General features: G+C 37.5%; 1 protein-coding gene across 8 annotated transcripts; it reads right to left on the reverse strand.

Moving 5' to 3' along the window:
- Positions 1-1,392: 1,392 nt before the first annotated feature.
- Positions 1,393-20,125, reverse strand: TIAL1 (TIA1 cytotoxic granule associated RNA binding protein like 1). Of its 8 annotated transcripts, none has more exons than XM_027063238.2 (13): positions 19,891-20,078; positions 17,090-17,151; positions 12,922-13,018; positions 7,800-7,898; positions 7,515-7,569; positions 7,274-7,361; positions 5,303-5,378; positions 4,026-4,134; positions 3,616-3,711; positions 3,431-3,515; positions 3,073-3,196; positions 2,591-2,730; positions 1,393-1,770 (listed from the first exon to the last, which is right to left on the reverse strand). In XM_027063238.2, the coding sequence occupies exons 3-13, from the start codon at positions 12,931-12,933 to the stop codon at positions 1,644-1,646; spliced, it is 1,011 nt and encodes a 336-aa protein (XP_026919039.1). In that variant the 5' UTR covers positions 12,934-13,018; positions 17,090-17,151; positions 19,891-20,078; the 3' UTR covers positions 1,393-1,643. The 8 variants fall into 8 exon arrangements, with proteins under 8 accessions (XP_026919039.1, XP_026919037.1, XP_026919036.1 ...); XM_027063236.2 differs by having other exon boundaries at positions 7,800-7,949; XM_027063235.2 differs by lacking the exon at positions 17,090-17,151 and having other exon boundaries at positions 19,891-20,125.
- Between the last annotated feature and the right edge of the window lie 365 nt (positions 20,126-20,490).

Genomic DNA, 20,490 nt, shown 5'->3' on the forward strand with positions numbered 1-20,490 from the left:
TTGTGGGTATTAATTGCATCTTACCACGTAACTGGTAAGGGTTTTCTCATCTTGGTGCCCAGGCCTCAAAGCAGCATTTCAAACACACTGCCTAAACATTTGCACCCTCTAGCTGTCAGAAGTCAAATACATACGATTTTACCTTGGGATAGAACTTTGAGGCTGATTTTATCCACATAGTCTGAAAAACACCCCAGAAGCAAACTTCAGTCTTCCATATCTACCTAACTGGTTCGTTTACAAGCTCTGCACACATACAACTCAGCCTCTGCTCAGGCTTGTCATCCCATGCACACGACCCACAAGGAAAACAAGTTAAATAAAAATAAAAGTCACAACTCTGTGTACTACTTAAGCTGAATATCCAATTATAAATTGGTACATCAAACTGTCTAAATAAGATGTTTTAGCAATCTTGTTAAAAAACTTCTTGGGCAAAATATATCTAGTTTTAAAAAACACCCCAAGATTTTTTAAAAACACTTGTACTATACAACTTATAGGAACCTTGAAATAGGTTTACAAGGTTTTAATCAAGGTATTTACATACCAAGTGATGTAAAGAAAAAGAAAAAAAAAAAGAAATCTAATTTCCAATGACATTTTAAAATGTACTAATGCATCAAAGATCAAAGATTTGTATGAAATTAAAATTAAGGCCTTTTCTGTATAGTAATTTGTATAATTTTAATTTTACATAGTAGCCAACCTTGGAAGTGTCAGTCTTAAACATTCTTATCAATCCATTGCATTCAATGCAGTGGAGAGTGTGAAGTGTTACTTCAAAAAATTACATTGCTGCTACTTCTATGTTGAAGCATGCTTTTTAAACACTGTAGTTATTCAAATATTTACAATGTATACCATTTTAACTTCATGTAAAAGCACAAGTATGACTGTCTGATTTTAATACAAACACCATACTTGGAATTTCCCCCCAAAATGAAATGTAATTTACTACAATTTTAATAATCAACACTTTTTAAAGTTTTAAAAATATGTCTTAAATGTGGACCACCAACATTTGCTCAAGTAACTCAGATAATGCTGTTCCTTATTTAGCTTGAAAATTTCTTTATCAGTCTGGCTTCGGTTTCTTTAGGCATAAAGTATTTCCTCCAAAGCGACTCCAAAATCATGCAATTTCTTCCAATATCACACTTTTTTTTCCTGCTGACTTCAAATGTGGTCCACCTCAAGGGAGGGGAGGGGAGTATCAAGGTTCAGGATGAACTTATGTGTGATTCCCAGTTTTTCACGATCCTCCCTTTTTTTGCTCTTTTAAAAACACAGTGAGTTAAAATACTGAACAGCAAGATAAAAATGGAATAGTATCTAAGAATCAAAACGTATTACCCATTTCTCCTATTATATCAAAATTTGTAGTCAGAATTGTCTTTATTGACTTTATTTTAGTTTTTGTACACAAAGAAAAATCATGTTCATATCCATCATGAACAAAAACTTAAAAAGGCAGAACTAGAAGACATGTGTCCTTCACCAAAGCAAAGCTGTGCTAAAGGTTCCAAACATTTCAATTTTTAAAATAAATATTTTCATTTTCCGATGTCTACTTTCATGTCTTCAGAGTGTCACAGGAAACTGAAGCTATCATGAATTACAATTTTGTTTAGAGTCCCAGCTCACTGTGTTTGGTAACTTGCCATACCATATCCAGCTTGGTTAGGAGGAGGTATTACAGGGGGAGGAGCTTGTCCTTGGGGAGGCTGAGCACCAAATCCACCCATCCAAGCAGCAGAAGGTGATTGACTTGGGGGAAACAAAAACAAAAACATCTTGAGCAAACAAAAGAAAAACTTATCTATACATTTATACAAAAGTCAAGCAGAGCCTAATCACAGAATAGACAACAGGAAATCAACACACCTACAACAAAGAGCAAAGAAAAAGTGACACGCATCCACATATATAGAATACATATCCCAGGATTAGTCTTAAACTTTTGTTAAGATAATCACAACTTAACACAGTAACTTCTCTGAAGAATACCTCAAAACTGGTATTTATATCATCTACCTATCCTGTACTGCAAACATGGGACATCAATTTAAGAAATTTAAAAAACACAAGTTCATGTCGGAAAGAGAAGAAGGAACCAGTCAAAAAAAGATCTGGGCTGGCCTGGGAAAAGGTGCAAAGGACCAACCTACTCTATGAACAAACAGGGGACAAAAAGGAAGCTACTTTGTATCACATAAACCTCTTAAGACTTCTCACACAAGCCAACAGACATAAATCATTAAATTTCTGAACACATCTAGGCAAAGACCTTTTCCACGCAAAAATTAACAAGGAGATCAAATAGATTAGAAACGTCAGTGAAGTTCTACCAACTGCTGATAGAGATGGTAGGACACGCCAAATGTTACCCCAACCTTCCCTCTCACCTACACAATAAAAAGCAAATGTTTAGCACCATAATCACTACTCGTAAGGTTCCTATAAGGCTTATAATGTCAAACAGTCTGATGAATTTACTTTAAATAGATTCTCCCTAAAAAAAAAAAACTTTTTATCTCTTTTGTCAAAACCGGATCTGTTTCTACACTGGAAAAACCCAACAACTCACTCTACTCCGAATCCTTGCTGGTTCCATGGTTGCCCGTATACTCCGTAAGGCGGGACTTGCCACCCATTTGCCATATACTGTCCGTACTGCTGTGGGTTTCCATAAACCTGGCTCCACTGGCCCCACTGGCTATAGTCGACCTAGGAAAAAGCAGAGCACTGTTTCAGGGGCTAAGTAAGAAACACAGGATTTGAAGAAAGTGGGAGACAAGGAAGAGAAAAACTAAGTAAGCACCCTTATGTGAATAGGACTCTGTTATTTATCATTGTCTAAGTTTATTGGGGTGGTGACACCTGTGGAAAGAAAGTATTAAGATTCAGTTAATACCGCAAAATAATCACTTTTGAAAAAGCATTAATAAAATCAACTGAAAGCAGCTATAGGCTTTTATTTTCTGTTTGTTTATTTTACAGAGTTTCTAAAGCTTTTATGTAGATATGTAAGACGGAAACCTTAAAGAGTGCTGTGAAAAATCGAATTACCTGTTGGAAGTTTTTAGTCATATCAGGAGATTCTTTACCCCAATAGCATTTAACAACATGTCCTTCAATAGTAGTGCCATTCACCGAAACAATGGCGTGGGCCGCACTTTCGTGGGTTGAAAATCTAAAAGAGGAGGACATGAGGTTTTTGTCTTTTTTTTAAAGAACTTATTTAACACAGTAAATAACAGAAAGTCATTAGTTCCTATCTGTCAACACTTGGTGTAGACAGAACTTGAAATAAGTTCTACATTGCAAAGAAGTACTAAAGTAACAAACACTGACGCCTGAGGGGATCAAAGCATGTAACTGAAAGGAACGGGTCAAACAGAAGAGTACCCTGTAGGTAGGATTTTACCTGACAAACGAATAGCCTTTCTCTGGAAAAACTCTTATTTCCATAATTTGTCCAAATGGCGAAAAAGTCTGTCTCATAAGCTGATCTGAGAAACAAAAACACAAAAATAAAATACTTAAGGCTCAGGACCCCAGTACGACGATGCAGCCCCGCAGAGAAGGGGAGGCGACAATCACACACTGTACCTGTTAACCCAGAGGCAATTCCCCCACAGTACACAGTACAATTTTTTGGACTTGACTGGTTTACTACATCTTCAAATCTCAACTGCTTAGTGTTATCTATATGCAGAAAGGAAACAAAAATGTTGATTGTACATGGAGTATAAAACAGATTACGACATACTGTTAAGATACGCCTCACTGGGCGAGAAAATACAATTTTTTTTCTTGACACTATGATTTGATCTATAAAATCAGCTGGTTCACTGCTCCAAATACACTAATTACCAAAGCCCAGTCACTATCAGAAAATTAAATTCAAGATGAAATGAGGCTCACAGTACTAATTTAAATTTTAAGAAATGGAAGACCACGCTAATTCATGATTTTGTGACATATCCGTAATCTTAACATACATAGTAGACAAAACTTACTTTCTTGTGTACTTTTAGGTGCAGGTGGTTTACGTGTGGCCCAGTTGGTTCTGATCTGACGACCACCCAACCACTGACCTCCCATATGCACAATTGCATTTTCTGCATCCTACAGAGAAAGAACAGAAAGAAAGAGTAATTACAGACACAGAAAACTGTGGTATATAAGACTCAGTAAGATGAAATAAAATGCTGGCACTGCTGATCCAATAAATCTTTTCAGTAAATGAATTCGCTAAGCATCCTAAGTATACAAACCTGAACTAATATCACAAAACAATGATCTGAACTTGGGTGAATACATAAAAACTATCTTTATTCACAGCTTTCAAATTACAGCATTTTTCAGCATTAAGGGAGCATAATTGAAGCATCATAATTCAAATACACGAGGAAAAATCATAATCACACAGACTACCAAAACAGGAGAAAGCAGGAATCCCACAACACAGAGCTGTTCACAAATATCTTAATTTAGTGGTTGATCTGAAATGTAACTTTTACTGAAGAATATACAGAAACTCTAATACTACGGCCTAAATTACCTACCCCCAAAAAATCTACATTCTAGTAACAACAGATTATGGCTGTGACACAAGCCTGAAAACTCATTTTCAAACAGAAGATTTCTGCATTATGATTCAGAATGCTGCCAATAAAGCTGAGTTTAATTATCACAACTAATGTGAATATGAATCTAAGCAAAGAAAGAATGCAACTCCTATTCTCCATCTTGCTGCTTCAGCCACCTGGATAAAACGTAGGTAATTTAAGTTGCTGAAACGTCTAAAACGTTAACACCAAAGCCTGCTTTATTATTTGATCTTACACTTAGTGCAAATGCTTAGATATTTTGGTAACTCTTTCTTAAAGAATTTAGTTTTCTTTTCCATAATCTGCCATAGTCATTAATATCCTAGCTACAAAAGGATGAATAATTTAAAAGTTAAAATGAAGATTTTCATGGTTCAGACTATATATATATAATTGAACTTCCCTCCCAATTCTGAGATGAGCTCATATGTCCTAGTCTTGAGCCTGACTTCCAACACGTCTTACCTTTACCAATACGCAGATGCAACTGCAGTAATACTCTTCCTTAAAATCAGTCTATCTTTTTCCAGTATTTATTTCCAAGAAAAAATTATTCTCTACTACTAAAACCTACAAAATTACACCAAAAACACCTATGGCAGTCAACATCTAAAAACATTCAAGATTCAGAATAATTAACGACAAAATTTTTTGTTAAATTTACATTAAGTTGAAAAACATACCAGTTTGTTATAAAAAGATACAAAACCATAGCCTTTGGATTTTCCAGTTGCCATGTCTTTAACTACTCGGGCATCCCTGCGAAAAGAAGCACAGCTAAATGAGGGAAGTAGGAGTCATCCTCAAAATAAAAACTAAAAGGAACCACACACACTGTATTGTGAGCATTTTTTTAAATAAAATTCCAGTTAGCCCTAATTAACTACTGCCATTCCTGAACTCTCCCTAACGCTTCTTTACCTGTTAGAAAAAAGCAGTAAGACAAAAACATGTAATAAACATGCAACCTAATCAAATAGCCTGCACTTTCTAAACTAAATGCTCAGATTTGAAGATTAATAGGAACAATAGTTTCCTTTTCTAATATTCTATTGGCTAGTGTCCTCTAAGGTTTACTGGCTCTATAAATTACTGTAACAATGCTAACTACTTTACCATGCAATCTCTAAATAGTTAAATGTCTTCTGCCTAGTGATACAAAATATATGAAATATTAAAAAATTGAAAAAGAGGTAAAAATAGGAATTAAAAAGGCATACATGGCCTGTTAACAGATTTCTTTATTTTTCTTGGTCAATTCTCTATCATCATTTTGGAGTTTGGGCAGCTGTAAATTTTGAAAAATTGACATTTTCAGAAATTTAAGAAAGGAGAATAAAAAACTAACAACAATGCTAAGCACACCAGTACGAAAACAACAAATTTACACAGAAATTTTAGTGAGTAAGTTAAAATGATTGGAAATATAGAACTCCACTGAATATAGAATGTTAAAATGTAAATACTAAAATATGTATATATAAATAATGTATAATAAGAATAAATAGAAATGAGAAAAAAATCTACAACTGAGTTCCAGTGTGCACAGTTCCTTGCAGTTAGCCTTCAAGATCCTGTCCATTCTTATGAGCAATTCTGCAAAATAACCAGAATGCTATTACTTTTAATTGTGACTTGGACTTTAGAAAAACTGCAGGTCTCAGGTATAAATAAAGATTGAAAAACAGCAACCTGTATCATTTTTTATACTGATTTTTAAAACAGTACTACTTACCACATTTAAAGATTAAAAAGCAAAGCAAATATCAAAATAGAAAATTAAGAATTAAATCTTTCTTTCAAATAAATCTATAGAACAACAAATTGTATACAGAAAAGTATTGTTGTTCTGAGTTGAAACACATTCCTGTAAAGTAGTACTACAAAGTTTAATTTAAATCTACAGGAAGTACATAAACATTACACGAATTTTAATCAGAAAGATAAATTGTGATAAACATTTTATAAAACTTATAAAACCACTTTTAATTTTCCAGTATATTTGATCATGTAACACATAGTGAAATTTGAGCGTTAACTTTGCTAAAAATCAAACCACATTTGGGCCCTAACTAGCAGAATCAAATACCACTAACAAAGAAACATCTACTAATTAATCCCACATTTATGGCTCAGACAATGAAACATTTTAATATTGTAACAGTACTAACTTTTGAGTTAAAATATTAAAACACATTTATCATTATAATTAAACATGTACATTTCCAATTCAACCACAATATACCCAAGGATTTACCTACTTTTCCCAATTTATAATTCCTTCTATAAAAATTTAATACACAGCATACATCACATTCACTTTTGGTTAACCACCAAACTTTAAAAACATTTGACAGAAAGTTGGACTTTATAATAGGCTTTACCACCCAAACATCTGCTTCAAAGATAACAAACAGAATCACTTAAAATTTTTTAACATATTATACACAGGATTAGATGAAAACAAGACCCCAAAACACTGAAATGACATTAACATTTTCAACAACATCTACTAATCAAAAAAACAAAACAAATCAACCAACAAACAAAAAAAATCACACTAACTAGGGAAAGAAAATCTTAGTTCCGGTACAAGTTAATCATATACAATTGTGCCTATCACTACTGAATATAGTATTGATTGTGATACTTACGATATTTTACCAAAGGGGGCAAATGCTGATTTGATATCTTCTGTTGTAATTTCTGGACTCAAATCCCCAACAAACACGTGGAAGTGATCTGAAATCAAAGCATTTGGTAATCAAATACTTAAAGTCAGCTCCTAAGCCTTTTTCAGGTAACACTAAGGGAAGAGAAACCCTATTTAAGCTGGTAGCGCTGCCGGGATAATTTGAGAACTCTTCCACAGTGAAATGCAGCAGAAGTACTTACTGGAAGTATCTTTTTTCTGGCTACTTGGTGTTGTTGCCCAGTTTACTTTGACCTCCTAAAAATAAAGATTATATTTAATACAATTATTAGGCACGTCATTATGAATTATAACACTTACCACTTATTAAATCATTGATAATTTTTGTAAAAACACTAGGCTGAATAAAGCAAAACCATCACTCAGCACAGCTGAATATTTGTTTAAGAACTCGCTAAAAAAGAATACAAGCTAATTCGCCATGCAAATATACACACTTGTGAGGTGCCATCATTCTGTTATCTTACCTTTCCCAAAATTTTTCTCCCATTCATAGCAGCTAATGCAGCAGCTGCATCTCTGTGTTCATAAAATTCCACAAAGCAATATGGGTCATTGCTTGTATGCTGCAAAACAGAAAATCCAACAGAAGAGTTGACCCTTCTGCTATCGGGTTGCTGAGAAGAAAATCCAGGAAAAAACATTACTGACAGCTAGGAATGTACACGGTGAGATTGCATCAGCTTATGAAAGCCTAACACTTATAAAAATAAGATTTATAGCTACACCTGACTTTGCACCTCAGAATACTGTTGTACGCAAACAGAACCAACTGAGCGCTATAGAATCAGGACTATCTCTGTTAAATCAAAATACAGAATGCTGGTGGAATACGTTAAATATAAAACAGAAGTTTGTATCAGACCAAACAAAACCTTAAGTTTAGATCTGAGATAAGGACCACTCCTTACCACGGCTCTTCTCTCCCAACATTATTTCCAAAAGGATGAATTCTATTTATGTATCATAATCCTTCATAAACTATACCCATGCCAAAAAAAAAAAAAAAAAAAATAAATATATATATATATATATACACATATATATAAATGAACCAACTTTACAAACTTTATTCCTGATTGAAACTAGGATTTATAGTACTACATACGAGGAGATGAGATTATGTATTTCTTTTCTGGATAAGGAATGAGAATAAAAACAGAAAAATTTCACATTTATAACCAGCTATTGAAATGAACTCCCCATCTTTCAAAATATCCTAATGAACAGGAGACTCTATTTAGTCTTCAAAGACCAGAAAAATATACTAGTAATCAAGAAAAGAATTTCTGAAAATATGTCTTAATAAGATATGCCAAGACAAAGCTACAATTTTTAATCACAGAAAATAAGAAATCTTTATTAAATATGTTCTACAACATTATGCTTGAAAGTAGTTGGCAAATAGACATTTATAAAGGCAATGAGAAAGTATTACCTGAGTTATAGCAACTTTATAACCTAACAACCAAAACGGAAATGAATTTTATAAAACTGCAACCTACACTGAAGAGGCGCAAAACTGTACAAACACGTTTCTGCATGAGGCTAAAGCATTCATCACTGTTCAATGTAAAATGCCCTAAAAGATTAATACTATTTAAAACATGGAATTCTAGTTGCACTTACAAGGGGTACAAAATACCAGATAAAATAAAGATCTTTTCAACAAGCACTGTTTTTCATTCCAGGAAAGTTTTAGAAGAAAAATCCAAAATAAGACGTCTAAAACAATAGTGGCGAAGCAACCAGAAGGCATTTCCTTGAGGGAAAAAAAGTGTGATCATTAATACTGACAAGAAAACTATGGGCTCTCATACAAAATCCTATTGTCGTAGCCATGTGAACTCTGTTCTTGAGAGGTACAGAAAGGAAATGGGGAAAAGATTCCAAAGAAAAACATGCATTTAAATTCCTCTTATAAAAGAGTTAACATTTACCGGTAACATTCATTTGTAGAGATGATTTAAAGGTAAACAGCAAGCTAAAACTATGCTATTCAATTTTTCATTTTACTCCCATCTCTTCTGCCCTGATGGTCTTTAAATAAAACACTGGTAATTGTAGCAAAACGTACAGGGGTCCAATGGTAGATCCATAACAACAGGCTTTAGTAAATTAGCCTACTTCTGCAGACTGACTTCAAGCTTATCTACCTAGTAGCAGGCCAACCCCATTCAATGTATGAACTATGCATGTGTGTACACACACACACACACACACACACACACACACCACACTGCCTTTCATCTAAGATACCACTGATCTGTCACAACCCAACTGTCAGAGATGTTAAAATTTTTTAGCCTTAGAATCACTAACATTACATTACAGTATATGGAGAAACCTAGAATCTAAGATAAACACTATCTAAAGTAAAAGACCATAAAACTAAAGGAAAAGGATTTTTCATATACTAAAATGGAATCTACGAAAAGAAAAATAAACGCCTACATAGTCAGTAGTACAATTCATGCTCTTTGGAAACTTCCCACCTATGCCACCAAGGGATACTCTAAAAAAATCAACTATGTCCTTACGTTAATTAGTATTGTCACCAATTTTTGTTGGATGACGTAAATGTCAAGACAGAGAAATAATGAGATTTTACAACTATCTACAAGTCTGAATGTAGGAGTAGTAGAATATGGATGAATTATAAAAAGCCATTTCAAATCCCTCTCCCCTCAAATGGCTGATTGTGCACACAGGTTTTAAAAAGAGTACTATTAAATATTTATCAAATGTTTCTCCAAAATCTGCTAGTGACTCTTTCCACTTTCTCATACCCCATTCTCTCCTGAACCCACTCCAGTCAGCTTCCTACCCAACCAGGCCAATGAAACTTTGTGCTGAGCCCACCAGCGACCCTTCTGCCACCTCTATGATCCTTTTTCTGTCCTCATCTTGACTTTCAAGCAGAACTCAAAACAGCTAACGACTCTTTCTCCCTTAAATATTCTAGTTTAGGTTCCACATAGCCTCTTGGTTTTCTGGTTTTCTCACTTGGAGGATCTTTCAGAGAAGGTAGTTTTCCCCCTTCACTCAAACTCTGAACATCACCCTAAATGCAGAGATGTTCCAAGCACTTGGACCTGAGCCACCCTACTCTTCTCTATCAGCAAGTACTCTCTGCACATCCAGCAACTAGATCGCATCTAGTCCCACAGGTTCAAATACCACTGCAAGCTCGTATCATCAGCACTGGTCTTTCAGTTTCTCCAACTACCTACATATAAAGTCCATTTATTTGTCTAACATGCACACCTTCGACTTAACACTGCCAAAACAGAACTCCTGATTCCCACCACTCCCCTCACCCATCCTGTGCCTCCCTTGACCATGCCCATTTGAGCAAATAAAAACATTACCATCCACACAACTGCAAACAAGAATCTTAGTGTCTTTCTTCATGTCTTTCTTCCCCGTATGTCCCCGCCACCAATCCAGTCCTATTGATTCCACCTCCAGTTATATTCCAAATTTACCTATTTCTATTTCTACACCTACCACTTTACAGACAAGCCTCCATCATCTCTTACCTAGGTGAGTAAAATAAACCCAGCTGGTGTCCCTGTCCCCTACAATCCTGTCCCCTACAATCCATTCTCCACGACAGTCATTCTCCAAATAATTTTAAAAATGCAAATCAGGGGGTCCCTGGGTGGCTCACTCCGTTAAGCATCCGACTTCAGGTGTTATCTTGTGGTTCGTGGGTTCACGCCTTGCATTAGGCTCTGTGCTGACAGCTGAGCCTGAAGCCTGCTTCGAATTCTGTGTCTCCCTCTCTCTCTGCCTCTCCTACCCTCATGCTCTCTCTCTTTCAAAAATAAACAAACATTAAAAAAAATGCAAATCAGAGTAACTCCTTATCCTTCTTAAGACTCCACCATAATCAGAATAAAATCCAAACTGTGTGCCACGGCCTGGAATGCCCCAGGTGGCTCCAAACGCTGCCTGCCTGCCTCTTTACTCTCATTTACCACCACTTCCCTCCACTCCCCAGGCTCCAGCCATCCTGGTCTTTGGTTCCATGAACTCACCAAGCTCATTACCAGCTCAAAGCCTTTGTATCTGCCATTCCTTCTGCCTCCGGCTCTTAACATAGATGGCACCATCTCGTTATTCTCACCTCAGATCAAAGACGTGACCTCTTCCCTCACCACCTACCCTATATTAGCACCAAACCTCCAATCCCCATACAGACCTGTTTTATTCTCTTCATAGCTCTTATCTCTAAATGCAATTATCTTGTTTACTTGCTTTGTTAATATTCTCAATGTATATGAACTCATGGGAGTCGCCTTTATCTGGCTCTCCACTGTATCCCCAGCACAAAGTAAATTTCTGATGAATAAAAGGATGAATGAATGAAGGAATAAATAATCAAACACAAGAAGGAAAGAAGAGACACCAGAACAGAATGATGATTATTATTAGTTAAGAAAGAAGACCAAAAGGCCAATTTGCTTTACTGGTTTTTCAGAGTTCCCCTTGCAGGGCATACACGAACTCCTGGGCACAGCTTCTGGCCCCTGCTGAACACTCCTGCCTCATCTCCTGGCATTTTTTCTGACCAATCTCCTTTGGAAAGCCAACCATGCTAGGGTTTCTACCTTCCCGCTTCCTATCAAAGTACTCCTGTTCCCTCTGTCCACCAGGCTCGATCGATGTTCTTCTCTCACCCAGAATCCCTTCCTCTGCTATCCTTCAGTTTCAGCCCGGACATGGACTCCTCCCAGAAAGCCTCCCCTCACCCCAGACATTACCGGACCTCGGTGCTCCCACAGCACTTGAAGCTGCCTACTTCCACAGCATTTATCATCCTCTGTCATTAGTGCCTGTTAACTCCTCTGTCTCCCTCATTAGGTGGTAAGAGTCTACGGGGCTAAGAACTGTCTCATTCATCACTGTATCTCTAGCACTTACCGGAATGGCTGGTACGTAGTACACAGTCTAAAAAGTGTGTGGGTGAATAACAAAAAGGAAGACAAGAACGAACTGAAACACAAATCTTTGGGCACTGCTACACAGTCTTAACCAGGAAAGTATGAAAAGAAAGTTTTCTTTGCAAAAAGGGAAAGAGAATTCTTGCCCTAACAGTTTAATTCCAATCTGGGCAAAGCTACTCAGTTATTAGTATTTATTAAAGATGCTCAAGATGCGTGGTGCCGCAGCATACACGTGAGGGGCTAATGTGCTCCCACATACACCGGTTCCTAACCTTTACGTGTGTGTTTTCTGAATCCGTAACATTCCTACTGGAAGCGTATGCAATGTCACCTAGTTTTTCAACACTCTGAGATAAGCTCTAACAACTTTTACAAGCGGAATCACTTGATGACAACTATATCCTGAAGAATGACCATGTGAGAGGAACAGCACACAAACTTTGTCCTCTCAAATAAAACTCCTTTCTAAACTTAGTCTGTCAGCCAAGTCAAAGTAATAAGTCAACACAACAAACGTGACCCTCTCCATCAGAATAAGTGAGGCTTAAAACGGTATTTTTAAATGATACTAATCAACTCATGTATTTCAAAACAGTAAACATCATGCTGTCAGCACATGGAACTGGGAAGATCTTACCTCTGTTATCATTTTACAGCTTTTACAGGGTCCAATCTGACTGAATAACTGAAGTATAAGGACTTCTGTCACATCTCTGGAGAGGTTACCTACGTATCTGTTCAAGAAGAAAAGAGTACATTATCAGCAATTTCCTTTCAGCTCTGGCTCTAATGCATTATCATTTAACTCAACACCTTTTATTTCATTTTAACTTCCTGTCTTCAATAACATTTTTCCAATTAAGCCTGATCCTATGAAAGTAAGACTAACCCTTATTTAGGAAAGCAGCAATTGTTCTCAGGCACTAAATTAGGCCAGTAAAGCACCACTTCACACGTTTATAAAAAAGAAACCAGTGTTACTTTGCATACCCCAAAAGCCTATTATTCTGTAACCTATGTATCATTTTCTCATTTTATTTGTTAGAAGAAAAATAATAAAAATTTAAACCAGGCTCAAAATAACTACAATTTCTGGATGTAAAACACAGTTCAAAATGTGTGTGTGTGTGTGTGTGTGTCTCTGTCTCTCTCTGTCACACACACACAAAATACCAAAAATACTAATTGATTATAACACCTGATCGTAAAGAGATATGAAACTTAAGGTGAGTTTATCTTAGAACCCCAACTAAAGCAATTACACAAACAAAGAACAGAATAAAGGTTAGAGCAAAACAGAGATTGGAGGGCTTTGTTCTGTCTTGCTAAATAAGATTTATTGATATGTCTTCACTGTTTTATTGTAGGAAAGCAGGGCAAAATCGTAAAATTTCCTAATCTAAAATACATCAGAAGCAATAAAATACATCTTTCTATAGATAACAAAGCAAATATAAGATTTCTTCAGAAATTTGGAGAAAATTAAGACAAATCTAGGTAAACTTATACTATATAAAGACTTGGGATTATTTGTTAAAATTACAAATTGAATATATGTATTTTTTATAAGAAATTCTGAATACAGATAAACTCAAAAGAAAGGACCACCACCACCCAGAAACCACCGGGTTTCTCTTGTCCCATGTATTTATATTAATTTAGCTTAATAAACTGCCAAACTTGTAAGTGTTTCTGGTACTTGGTGTATAATTCCTAAAACTCACATCTGTTATGAACAATCTCATAAACCCAACAATACTTATAAAATTTAACATAGTTTCTCCTGGAAATTAAAAAGACATAAGTTTTATTTTCCTAACAATAATATATAACATCTGGAAACTGAGTACTGAGACCAAAATAAGCCTTGCATCTATGGTTACCATATTAAATACATAACTGCTTTAAGCTGGAACATTTTGAAAAGGAAAAATAAACTGAGAAATGTAAAGTGTAAAAAAATTATCTGATTAAGAATGAATAGCAAGAGCGCCGGCCAAGGTAGCTCAGTCAGTTAAGTGTCCGACTTTTGATTTCAGCTCAGGTCATGATCTCACAGTTCATGGGTTCGAGCCTGTGTTGGGCTCTGTGCTGACAGCAAGGAGCCTGCTTGGGATTCTCTCTCTTTCTCTCTCTGCCCCTTCCCTCCTCTCTCTCTCCCTCTCAAACTAAATAACATTAAAAAAAAATAATAATAATGAGTAGCAATTCAATGAGTTCAGCTAAGAATTTTCATTGCAGTGGGTACTTACATGCTCTAAAACTGAAACACAAGTCCAATGTGACTTAAACAGAAAATTAAACCAGGGACAAACTGGTTTAGGTCTACTATGCCATCTTTTTCTTATAATTAAAGTAGAGCAGACCCATCGGCAGGCCATGGAGTGACATACTTTTTCCAGCAGTAGCAAAAGGTTATAGGATTATAAGCTCGTCAGACAACTGCCTATTCATTTTTAACTCATAGGGGTTTGTGAGCCTGTATCCAGGGAATAATTTCTTTTTGTACAAGGTAGAACTATCTATAAAGAAAATGAACAAGTGACCGTGGTCTCCTAAATGTTATATTCATTTAACCTAAAGTGCTAGCTAGTTCGTTTCTAAGAGAATACAAGAAGAAAGGATAAAACTGATTTTCACATACTGACACTAATAATGAAGTTAACAGAATCACCATTTTAATATAATAAAATTTAAATAACTTAAACGGTTTTAAATTTGTGTTACTGTTTATACATTGATTTGTTAAGAAAAAACTGCATGGGCATTAATTACCTTCCACACCTAACAGTCACAATTAAAGCTGTTACTGCTTAATAGGATTTTTATTCCACATCAACATCTTTCGAGTGAGTTATACATTTTGAAGAATTCTAGGGGCACATTTAGATACAGCAATTTACATTTCAAGCACTGATGCCAAAGAGCAAAATGGTAATCTAAGTTTAGAAGGTCATGAAATACAGTAATTCAGTGTTCAGGTTTCCTACTTTTTAAATATCTCCACTAAAAGTTCAGTGGTAAAGCAGCAAACTGAATTCCAAACACTAATATAAAAAAGGACTTCCATGACAACACATAGAACACCTTAATTTACCAGGATAAAAAGGATGTAATTCATCACATAATTTCACCTAAATTTCACCCAAATCTCAGACTGCCTTCTCCTTTACTCGAGTTCTATAATTCATTCATTTGCAGATGCCTTCATCCTTCCTAATACTCAATAGGGAAACTTCCTATAGCTTTTAAAATACTGTAGTACACAGCCTAAGTACCTTGCATTATCGTAAAATTTTTCCCAAAATAAATACTAACAAAAATACTTAAGACAGATGTTCAACACCTAACCTGGAAAGAAAATCATCTCTTGGCAATACACTGAAATGGTATCTTTTCTCTTTCTAAATTATAGTTTCTACACTTCATTTTCTTTCTGTTCTGGTTAAGAAGTAGTCAGTGTTATTCTAAAGTTCCAAGTGTTTAAATACATACATAATTTTTACTTGAAGAACTTACAAAATAGCAGAAAAAGGCAAACGGCTCAAATTCTTGTATTGAGAGGCCAATACAAAGAGTAAACACTTAGAAAATTCCAAAACAATTTTTTACTCAAGAAAAAAAAAAAAAAAGGCATACCTTAGATCTATTTTGTCTTCTACGAACAGGAACTGTAGGCACTAAAGCACTAAAAATGGAAAATGATGCTTTTATCCCTAACATAAGGGTTAAAATCCAATTTGAGACCAGAGACTTGGCAGTTCCACTGCAGGCAAAAGTTCACATTGCCAAACTACTTCCTATGTCCAACTGGGCAGAATTTTAAGTTAAGATCATGCCTTTTCAGAAGACTAATCAAACTTCTTCAACACTGAACATGTTCTCACTCTGAAGAGTTACCAAGGTTGAAATTAATTACATGCACTTTTACACAGGCTACCATGGCTAAATTTCCACGAAAGTAACATTTTTGCTTTTGTTCTTAGCAAGTTCCTATATGAGAAGATTTTATAACAATATCCTTCAATGGGCCTCTAATGAACGGATCAATTTGTCAGTATTGCATTTGAGGAAGAGGCACAGGGGAGGAAAGGTGCAGGGCAGGGAGGGTGGGGGGTTGTCCAAGTGAACTGACCACTACATAAGGGATAGCAACACACATACACACACATTTTAAAGAAACAGAGAATATGATTAAGTCGAACAAGGTGCTTAATTACAGTCACGATATAGCCAAATCCATTGTATAGCTAGTCAAATTTATAACAGGATCTAATAGTTTCTTCTGCTATTGCCCTCAGATGCGCAGATTATACTCTAAATCACTGCTCTATTTCCTCCTTTTTTGACAGCCTCTAACAAAAAGAAAGAACAGCCTTAAAGGATGGCATTGCATAACATGGTGTAATCCCAGATCCACAATTCCGATTCATTTTGGTGCATCAAATAAATGAAGAAAGTTAATTAAACTATAATAGAACACCATTATAATTTAATGTTGTATTATATATTCAGATATACCATGGATCAAATCACTGCACTCAAAAGCTACCCACAACACAAGCCTGAAACGTGGGTCCAACACCAGATTACACAGCATGATCTCATTTATTTTTTTAGATCACAGGTTATCCCATACATATAACCCCAAGATAAATGTCAAATAAGAACAAAGAACATCAGAAAACAGACCTTTAAAGGATAAATAAACTTTAGGCTGAACATCATCAAAGCAATTCTATACCACTTTAAATACCATCAAATAAATTAGTAATACTGTAGGTAATGAATATTTAAAGACCTACCTAGGCTATAAACACCATATTGTTTTCTGATGATAGAACCATATGTCTTAGCTTGTGTGTGTCTGCAGGAAAAAAACCTCACTAGTAACACACAGGCATTTTAAGGAAACAGTTTAAGATAAGTTTTGTTAAGAGTACATTCTTTTAAAACATACTAGCCACTTGAAAACCTAACCCACAGATCACAATGTAAAATAAAAGAAGGATCTCCATAAATAAACAAAAAGAAATCCTACTAGATGTCAACCTCTAAAAGTCACGTTCAAAGTTTCTGTTATGTTACGTACACCTAAAACACTTTGAGGGGAATTATGTAAAATGAACACTTAGGAAAAAATAATATGCATTATTTTTATTAAAATCTGATTAAAAAAATCCCAATTCTGAAACCTTTGCTTTTATCTCAAAATTCTACATATGAAGGTTTTTTTTTTAACATATGAAGGTTTTAAAAAAAGATATAAAAATCAACAGACCACACCATGTATGACAGTCATGTCTGCTCATAATTTTACATCCCTCAGGACTTAAAAAAAACAAACTTAATACTAATTTAATGAAAAGAAGTATAATCATTGTAAAATATTTGAGTACCTCTTGTGTTCCAGGCAGTGAACTAAGTGCTGCAGGGGTAAGACCTAGGAAGATGTAGCAGTCCTTGTCTAAAAAAAAAACCCTTCCCATAGAGAAGAGTGGGAGAAGGAAAAAGGAAGACAGAATAGTAAACAGGTACTAGCATACAAGTACAACTAAGCTCAAGAGGTTTCTTTACTCACATGTACACATGTCACATATTCTTAGACAACTCTAAACAAAGATGACTTAAGTGTGTTTCAGAGAAAGAAGAGGATATTGGAGAAAGCAGAGGTAAAAAATAAGTGACAAAGTTAGCTCGTTAGTCAACTGAAGAAGGGTCCAAGGTCTGAGGGAGACGAAAAGGCAAATGCAGAGATAGTTATGGGAATTAAAGGTAGTGAAATGGCATATTATTTAGCCTGACAAAATCAGGAATTCCTCTTCACAAGGGACAGATAGATACAGTTAATGAGAAATGTGCTATGAGAATTTACCAATTATTCAGTAGCTATTATGATGCAGTGATGACATTTCAGATGTTTAGATTCAATGTAACTTGTATCTTTGTTAAATACATGCTGGCTGGGCACTAAATCCAGCTTTCCCAGATGCTTCCATCAAAGCACACATGGCTAAATATCCAGCCTTGGCTTCAATAGATTTTAAAGGGCAAATTTCAAATTGTCCCAATTCTCTCTTTTCTGGGAAAAAAAGGTTGGAAGTGGGAGACAGCACAAAACATAAATATAAAAATTCTCCTAAGCAGGCTTTTCACTGAAGCATTCGATGGGCTAAAGTTGGCTGTGAACTCTCAAAACAGGATGGCAAATACTTTGGTGAGACATTAGAAAAATAAGAGTACAAAGAGTGCAAGCCCACCCCCCCGCAGGTCCCCCCCCAAAAAAACGAAACAACAAAACCCAAACCAGTATCAACACCGTACATAGATATCTATCTTCTTTACTATCTTCTCTACTTTGGTAGAAGAGATGAGAAGCTAGTCAGACTTCCTAAGTACCCATCCACCTTCATCTATTCCCCAAAAAGTAATTTCCCCAACAGACAGCAGAGCCAAGTGGACTATGATCATATCAATACTAGGCAGAGGCAAAAGAAAACAAAGCAGTGATCGGACTCCTTGTACTGGAGGTAGGTGTGCTGAGTTTCCAGAGGCTAGGAAAACCGAAGGTGCCCAACTGAAACACTGATTTAGAAATTACTCAGACTTTTTAAAAAATGTAGAAAAAAGAAAGGAGTGCCACACTATACGGAAAGGAATGCAAATGCTGAGTCATCACTCTTCATTAGGAAAGAAAGGAAAACTGGAACAAGCAGTTGGAAGATGAAATTCATTCATTAGATCGGGCTTCAGGTAAACAAGCAACAGCAAGATAGAAGAAAAAGCGCTCAGAAGACACACATCGAATAATGGGTAGACATCATTTTATCCAATTCTGAAGGTCTCAAAGCACAAAACAGATCAGGAGGAGGCAACACCAAAAGAGCAAAAGCAGTTTAACAACTGGTTGTCAGTGTAGCGTAGGTAGCGCTCAAAGTAAACTTCCAAGAAGGGAAAGATGCTCCGGTGGCAAGAGGCATCCCTTTTGCACTTCAAAAGTAGCGGGCGCTTTTCGAGTGTCTCTGACAGCGTGGGCGGGGGCACGTGGGGCAGAAAAAGAGAAGGGACTTGAGTGGAGGAAGAGTGTCCAGCTCCCTCGGAGAGCTTAGCTTGGGAGAAGAGCTGGGAGCGATGTAGCCGGGGACGTGCAGGGCGAGAGTGGTAATTCCTCGGGGCCCGCCGGGCACGAGGTTGCGGTCCCACCCCCGGTCCCACCCCCACCCAGGCCCTGCCCCCGTGGGGACCGGCAGCTCCCGGCCCAGTCCAGGGCCCCCACAGCAGAGGGGGACCAGGAGCCCTCCCTGGCCTGACAGCCCCTGCCGTGCAGAAACCCGGCCTAGGAAGCGCGTGCAAAGAAGGGCGCGAGAGGAAAAGGTCGAAACAAACCCCAGACCCCAGGAAGCGACTGTTTGGGGGAAGGGAGGACTTCCTTCCCAAGGAAAAGGGGACAGAGGAGGAATGCACTTCGCGTCCGCGCCACCCCGGAATCCACCCCAGGAGCCGCCGCGAATCCCAGCTTTGGCCCGGCTCTCTTGCTCCCTCCCTCAGCGTCTCCCGCGGTGCCCGGGCCTCTCGGCGTCTGGCAACCCCCGTCTCGGGTACTCACAGAGTCCGGGGCTGCCCGTCGTCTTCCATCATGGTGGGTGCGACGGAGCGATCCCGGGACAAGGGGGAGGGCAGGGCTGGGGAGGGGAGGGGGTGGGGAGGAAGGGGAGGGGGGCTCCGGGCACCGGCTGGGGACAGAGGAGAAGGCACCAAACCCTGCTCTCGGGCTCTCTCCCCCCAGCCCGCTCCGGACACTGCGCTCCAACCAGGAGGAGCAGGAGGAGGAGGAGGATGAACAAAATGGCCACCGCCACCAGCCAGGCAGGAAACGGGGCAGAGCGCAGGCGCGGCCCGCCAGGTCACCGCTCAGGCCAGCCGCGACGGCCTGTAAATGGGATAACTGAGTGGGGAGAAAAACGGGCCGCTAAGGAAACCCTGTGCCCAGTCCCGACGAATCACGTCGTCGCTGTGCGCCTGCTGGCCGGCTGAAGCCCAGCCAGCTCAAAAACAGATCGAGTGAAAAGGGAACCGCCGTGAAGCTGAAGGTTCTGGGAATTGTGGTCCTGGAGAAAGAGGGAAGCACTTCTCCAGAGGACTTCTGGGAATTGTAGTCCACAGGAGACGGACACCGCCCGCAGCGCCCTGGGTCGCGGGGAAGAGA

Source organism: Acinonyx jubatus, chromosome D2, assembly GCF_027475565.1.
Source record: "Acinonyx jubatus isolate Ajub_Pintada_27869175 chromosome D2, VMU_Ajub_asm_v1.0, whole genome shotgun sequence".
Taxonomy (NCBI): Eukaryota; Metazoa; Chordata; class Mammalia; order Carnivora; family Felidae; genus Acinonyx; species Acinonyx jubatus.